Source organism: Sapajus apella, unplaced genomic scaffold (genome assembly GCF_009761245.1).
Source record: "Sapajus apella isolate SASKATOON/1434 unplaced genomic scaffold, GSC_monkey_1.0 scaffold54, whole genome shotgun sequence".
NCBI classification, from domain to species: domain Eukaryota; kingdom Metazoa; phylum Chordata; class Mammalia; order Primates; family Cebidae; genus Sapajus; species Sapajus apella.
In genome coordinates, this window is record NW_022436994.1 from 12,229,154 (window position 1) to 12,236,522 (window position 7,369).

Here is a 7,369-nt window from a genome sequence, read left to right on the forward strand (position 1 = left end):
GAGAGAGAGCTAGGTGGTACCGGAGGTTATGCAGACTGGCCATTCTAGAAGTGGCAGTCCTGGGGTGTGGCTGTGGCTGTGGGGAGGCAGGTGTGAGGGGATTCTGAGGAACCTCTCTCCAAAGCAAATCAGGGTATGGTGGTAACAAGGTGTGTTTTAGAATTTATTAACCAAAAACCTACATTCTACTGTAGCTCATTATAACCAAGGCAGGGGCTTGATCAAAAACGCTCTCTTCCCTAACTTTCTAACCCAGGAGCACTTAAGTTACTACTGCTCACTGAACATGGCTCATCAGCATGTCACACGGAAAAGGGCTTGAGCAGAAAGCTGATTCCAGGTGCTGCTGCACAGAGAGGAGGAGCTGCCTTCCAAACACTCACACCCGTATCCGTAAAACTCATTTTACTTACCACTGCGAGACCCTTGGAAGTTAAACATTCATGTGCCTGGAACTATAGAGTAGACCGATTTCCCGATTCTAAACAGACTTTTGCAATGAGCCTTTTTCCTTATGGGCAGCTCTGCCGTGTGCATAGTGAGGCTTCTAGACCAGACAAATTTGAGATTGTATTATTTCGTTCTGTTGTGTTGTATTGTGTTGTTTTGTGTTGTCTTCTGTCCTGTCCTTTCCTGTCCTGTTCTTTTCCTTTCTCTTTGCTTTCCTTTCTTATTTTTAGCAACACCGTGATAATAAGAGGTAAGTTTTAAATGCCGACATCAATATTTGGGTCAGGTGGAAAATAACAATTGTAGCAACCACTTTAAGCCCAGTTGCCTGTTATCTAGAATTTCTTCTCATAGAGGAAGCCATAGGCTGACCTTTATTTCACTATTTTGGAGTGCAATGAAGTTTCTCAGAGGTCAATTTATTTGCCCAAATAATTGCACAGCGATGTTCTGCCTGCATTATATATATATCATGCTGATTTTAAGATAATCGTACTCAAATATATTTTCCTGCTATTTTTTCCACAAGACTCCTTTGAATTCACTTAAAATCTTATTTTCTTTCGCAGACGGCCTCTGCCTGTGGAGATATTTGTCTTATGCATACCCCTTGTGTCTGGTTTTCTTTGTACCCAGGCCTTCTGCCTTATCTAGTAGCCCGACCTATCCGGACCTGCCCTTCATTAGGATCTCCCCGCACCGGAACCCCGCTGCTGCTTCCGAGTCTCCCTTCAGCCCTCCGCATCCCTACATTAATCCCTACATGGACTACATCCGCTCCTTGCACAGCAGTCCGTCGCTCTCCATGATCTCAGCAACTCGTGGGCTGAGCCCTACAGACGGTAAGTCCCGGATGGATTCTGCTTCCTGAGATCACACAGCCTTCTCCCCGCTCCTCACCCGGGGCGTGTATAAAGTAGACCTGATGGTTGGCGAGTGTATTCCATGTGCCAAGCGCTGTACTTTGTGCCTTACTTGCATGACTGCATTACAGTGCTGTAACACCTCATTGGCGGTGGTGTTAATTATCTCCATTTTCAGGTCAGAATAGCAGTGTGCAGTGGATTTACTTGCAACCCAGTCATCCCATGGCTAGTAAGGGGCAGAGGTGGAATTCAAAGCAAAATCTTTCTGACCCCAAATCCCTGCTGGTAACTAGGGTTCTGTTCTGCTGCTTCACATGTGATTAGACTGGCCCTGTAGCCATTCATGCACGTGTATGTGTAACGTGAGTGTTTTACTCACTTTCTGATGAACACTTTTCTGTTCTGTGGATCTGAGAGGCACATTTATACAGATGCGTCTGTTAGAGCAGTTTCCCCAACTCTAGTGTGCCTATGAATCACCTGGGGAGCCTGATAAAAGGCGATTCTTTTTTTCCCATCAGATGGGAACAGATGGGGCCGGAGATTCTGTGCTTCTCAAAACCTGCCAGGTGATGTTAGTGCTGTGGCTACCTGGACCACATTCTGAGTGGCAAGGTCTAAGAAAACATGATGGTCCGGGGCTGTTGCATGTGCTTTCTATCCTTGGCCATGCCACATGAAAGAAGAAGAATGTACTGGGGAAGGAAATGAGCTTAGACTTGATCATACTTGATGCTCATTTTAGGCTCTCAAGGATTAAATTCCTGTTGGTTCTATTAGTCTCCCTATTACTTTTCACATGACTCTTCTTAATTGGATCTGTGTATTCTCCTGGTGCCGACTTATAAACTGGTCCTCTGATTTCACTGAGCAGTGCTTGATGCAGCTTCCATGCCCAATTCATGTTCTCTGTGTAGACTTCTTCCTGAGGCTGGGTGTGCATGGTGGGAAGCTGCATGAAGTGTCTCAGGAAATATCCACTCACTTGTGTTTTCAGAGATAGCTTTCCTTCAGCAACAGCCACATTTTTTTGATTCAGTGCAGTGAATTTGCTAAGTTAGTAATATGAATAGCTAAATAATAAGTTTTGCTCTTTGAGCAGGACTCACATTTCATTTTATTTTGAGACAGGGTCTCACCTTGTTCCCCAGGCTGGAATGCCATGGTGCAATCTCAGCTCTCTGTACACAGCCTGGACTTCCTGGGTTCAAGTCATGTTCCTGCCTCAGCCCTCTAAGTAACTGGGACCACTGGTGCACATCACCATGCCTGGCTAATTTTTAATATTTTTTGAAGAGACAGGGCTTTGCCATGTTGCCTATGTTGGTCTCAAAATCCTGAGCTCAAGCGATCTACCCGCTTCTACCTCCCAAAGTGCTGGGATTACAGGCATGAACCACTTGCCTGGCCAAGATTCACATTTAAAAAATAAAAATAAAATATAAGTTAGATTTTCTGCTTCACATTTTATTTTGCAATTGAAGAACTGGAGAATCACCTCCATCAAGTACTTGGGAGTTGGTGGAAATGACTAACAAGGAGAGTATACTGAAGGGGAGGAAGAGGTTAGCTGACCATGAACTTGGAATTTTGCCTGGCTTGTGGAAATTTATTCATGCCCATGGAAAGTCATACCACTAAACTACTGAAATCACTCTTATCATCTGCTTTCCATAGCATTTGATGATGAGTATAAATAAAACATTCTTTGACTGGTTGATTTGCCTTCCTTTTCTTGCCTCTCAAGAATCCAGTTAATACAATCAAATATAAGTAATATGACTAATATTTCTCTTGTGACGTAAGGTTTTTTTCCCTTAAATCTCTATCTTTACCATGTATCATTTATAAAAAGTGTATGAAACAAATATAAAATACCCTCAAACCTATCGCTAGATGCTGGTATTTCTAGATAATAATCGTGAAACTTTTATTGATTGAATGCTAAGTGCTAAGCATGTTGCATACATCATTTAATTTTTGCTCCTGACGACTTCATGGAGCCAGTTTAAATCCAGATCTCTGTGAGTCTGGAGGCCACCCTCAGAACTGCTACAATATCTTGCTGCTTTTGCACGAAAATTGGCAGGTAGAAACCGATTATTATCCTGTTAGAAAGCTGAGTCTTGGCAGTAAATTGCTCCAGATTGATAGGTATATTTTCTTTTTGATTTCGTAATGAAAAAAAGGAAAAGAGAGCTTTTAAATTATGGAACGCAAAATTGTAGCTTATCATTCAGTTGTGTTATTAAAGCTCTGCTGTCTTTTTTCATACTGGTAAACCCTGACTTTTCATGTGAGTGAGAGTTAACTCAGACACTCTTGTCAGAAAGCTTGCAGAAGTATTTTAAGTATGTCTGGAAAGATATCATATTCATCTAAGTTGTCTACTCTTGTAAGAAATGCAAACATACGATGATTTGATATAAGAAATGATTTTATTTGGGGAGGCAAATGTCGTTATATACATATATACATTTTAATCATTCTGATTTATTGATAACTTCTTAGACCAACATCAAAAACTTTGTAATGCATTTCACTTTTTTCTATTCTTGTCATTCAGTTTTATGTTCAAATAAAAGATGTCTAATAGACGTAAGAGCACAATTTGAGTTAAAGGAGCTTTACTCTAATAAGCCATAAAAGGAATTGCTGATGTGGGGTGTGTGATGGACTCTGAGATGCCTCAAGAGAAACTTTTAGTTGACCTTCTTTCACTAGTAACCATACATTTCTTGTCTCCTCCTAGCTCCCCATGCAGGAGTCAGCCCAGCAGAGTACTATCATCAGATGGCCCTGCTAACCGGCCAGCGCAGCCCCTATGCAGACATTATTCCCTCGGCTGCCACTGCCGGCACAGGGGCCATCCACATGGAATATCTTCATGCTATGGATAGTAAGTGACGGGGCTGTTTTCTGGAGTCTTGGGAAATGGGAAAGGCTATAGTTTATAAAACAGGAAGATACAAAGATTAGGCAATTGTGTAACTTTTCAATCTGGAGGAGAAAGTGGAACCACCACCATTTGGTGCTCTGGTTCCCTTGGTTTTCTAGAAGCTTCCACAGATTTGGACATCCTGGAGCTCCTTGTTTAGCTCAAGGATACCAGTGAACTGGCAGATGCAGACAATTGTAATTGACAGTGAGATAAAAATATTAACTGGTCAAAAAATACCAGCCCATGTGACACAGTGAGATTCATCTCTACAAAAAATTAAAAACTAGCTGGGTGTAGTGGCATGTACCTGTAGTCCCTGCTACTCAGGAGGCTGAGGCAGAAGGATCACTTGAGCCCAAGAGGTCGATGCTGCAGTGAGCCATGGTCATGCCATTGCACTCCAGCCTAGGTGACAGAGTGAGACACTGTCTCCCCTAACCAAAAAACTTTTTTCTTGATAACAAAATAAGGGAAAGGATTTGATATATGGATGGACTTCACCCTCTCATTCCTTGGTTTCATGGATTTTATGCTTTAAAAAATAATTTTAAAAAATACCTGTTTTGGTTTTACATTTTTGCCTTAAATGATTTCGTTTGACCCATATGTTTTCTTTACATTAAACAATTATATTTCACTAAGACCTTTTGTAGCTGCTGAATATATGAGAGGATCAGAATAGTTATCGATAGTTACCAAATAGCTTATTTGGAAAAAACTAAAACTTTTTTCCAAATCAGAAGGGGCTACTTTTAGTACCTAGCGATGGAATAAGATGAGTTTCCTCGATGCATGTTGTGTCACTTATTTTGGGGTCCCTTAAGTGTGTAGTGATTTCTGTGGGTTACTTATGTAGACGTATAGACAAAGAAGCCTATAATTACCTCTTGTCAGAGCATTCTAGAGCTCTCATCTCTTCAGATCCTTTAAGGACACGTCTGTTTGCAGGGCGCTCTGAAGTGAACTTAAAGCATCATCCAACTCATACAACAGCAAAAGCCACTACCTTTGAATAGGAGAACAGTATGACTTTGAGTAGGGCATTTTCTTGGAGTCTTGTTTGTTTTTCCTTGTAGCAGCGATTCACTTAGGCTTTTCCATCTACAATCTCTTTGGATTCTTCTGTGACAGAGGGTGAGCCTGTGTCAACTCTAGTTATTCAGTCCTGAGGCTTGAAATAGAAAGAAGGTGATTGTTTCACACAGGGTTAAAAAATCTACAGCCTCGGTCTGCTCACCGCCCACAACTACTTTTGTGTGTTTCATCGGAACACAAGAGTGTGTTGGTGTCCACCAGGAAGCTCGTTACCACATGGAAAGTAAAAGAAATGTGTTACATCTTCTGCAGGGGTTTTGTTGTTTGGCTTTGTAACATAGAGAACTTACATTTCATATTCATCATCACCACATTTCAATTAGCGATTGTTGAAAAAAAAGTTGTGTTATTATGCAAATCAGTTATTTAAAATCTGCAAATAAAGAATTAAAATAAGAGAGAATCCTTGGAAGGTCAGCCTACATTTCTTTCCCTATTTGATGAGAATGTGTTTAGTCAGGCAGTGGCGGTTTTTATCTAAATAAAGGATGAAGCTACCCTTTTACTTTGTAAAAACTAATTAAAGGAATTTTAATTTGCCTGAGTATATGGTAAATTGATTGTCATTAAGTAGGAATTTAGATGTCCTATCATTCATCACTTAAAAATAAACCTCCTTTTTCTTTGTCAGAATTTCTTATTAGAATAGAGAAGCAAAACAATTAACAAAAAGCCAGATCGGAGATATCTGTGTTAGAACAATAAGACTGCTCTGGCTTATATTTAAGAAGGAAGCTGTATGATCAGTGAAGAACTGGGCTCCTTCTCTTTTGGCTATTTTGAAAATGCTTACCTTGTCTTTTAGCAACTCCCTTCAACAGAGTATCCCAAATCACTATCCCCAAATGCTGAGTTTCTCTTCTTTTGCTTGGTTATTAAGGAGTTGGGAAGAACATATTAAAGGACTGGAAAGTTCTTAAGGCATTATATTCTTTTCCTCTAAAGCAATTGAAGTAGCACTTATTAATAGTTATTTAGTTAGAATATAAGAAGATTACCCAGAAACTTTGACCATACAAGGAAGTGAAACACTAATCTTCAATTTCTATAGTGGATGTCCATCTGCAGTGGTAGATCGAAACCTGGGATCTGTCTGGTCACTCTGATCCCATGTTACAGATACTTAGGACTTAATTAGCACAACCCTCAGTAAACTGGGTTCAGTGAGCACCTGCCTTTTAATTAGTGGGCATATCTGGGTTTCAGCAAGATGTAGGGCAGAGTGTTTATATGTAGCTTGTTAGGATAAACTCGTCTGTTTATGGCTCCAATTCTACCTCTTAGAGTTGGAGTGACCCTAAATGGTATGAGAGCAAGTACTCCCTATAAGGAATATTCTAGAGATGAGGGCCCCTGAAGACCACACTATTTATATTGGTGGAAACAAATAAGAGCCAGTCATGGAAGGAAAAACGCAGAGAGGAAAGATTCCAGGCCAGGCTGAAAGCAAGCCAAAGCGTTTCATGGAAGGGGTGAAAGGGTCTTGAGAGACGCTTCACCCTCTTTAGAGGTTGTGAGGAGGATCTAAGGCTCTTGGTGTTTGAGAGCATCAAATGGGCTTCTTTGCATCACAATTAGTTAGTGATGTAAAAAGTTAGAGATTTTCTAGGGATGTATCAGGATGGATAACAGGATGTCTAGCATATGCTGTCAACTTCTAGCTGCCAATGATCACTGAGTACCATTGAGAAGGGCAGTTTTTGTCCAGGATTATATGGAAGTTGCAATAAATCTGGTTTGTCCTTGGAGTTACTTGAAAATGACATGTATTTCTTCACTGAAAAACTTCCATGATGGAATTAGCCTCTCATGGTGAGTAAATGTGAAGGAGTGGTGTGAAAGTTTGAGGCAGATGCCATTGTAAACGTAAGATGCTGATTTAAATGCCTAAAAATATGCACATCGTTGGGATTGCTATTTTGTACTAACATTCTCTAAATCAGGCTGTTCTAAATGAAGGAATTCATTTTAGATGTGCCTGAAAGAAAAATTTGAGTAGGTACCACATTCATCGTTC

At 40.6% G+C, this 7,369-nt stretch overlaps 1 protein-coding gene across 6 annotated transcripts in view; it reads left to right on the forward strand.

The window, feature by feature from the left end:
* GLI3 (GLI family zinc finger 3) overlaps positions 1-7,369 on the forward strand; it is a 277,297-nt gene that overhangs the window by 187,874 nt on the left and 82,054 nt on the right. For all 6 annotated transcript variants that reach the window (XM_032244432.1, XM_032244433.1, XM_032244434.1 and 3 more), the window contains 2 exons: positions 1,087-1,292; positions 4,069-4,215. In XM_032244432.1, coding sequence (XP_032100323.1) covers positions 1,087-1,292; positions 4,069-4,215 — 353 coding nt within the window. The remainder of the gene's footprint in view (positions 1-1,086; positions 1,293-4,068; positions 4,216-7,369) is intronic.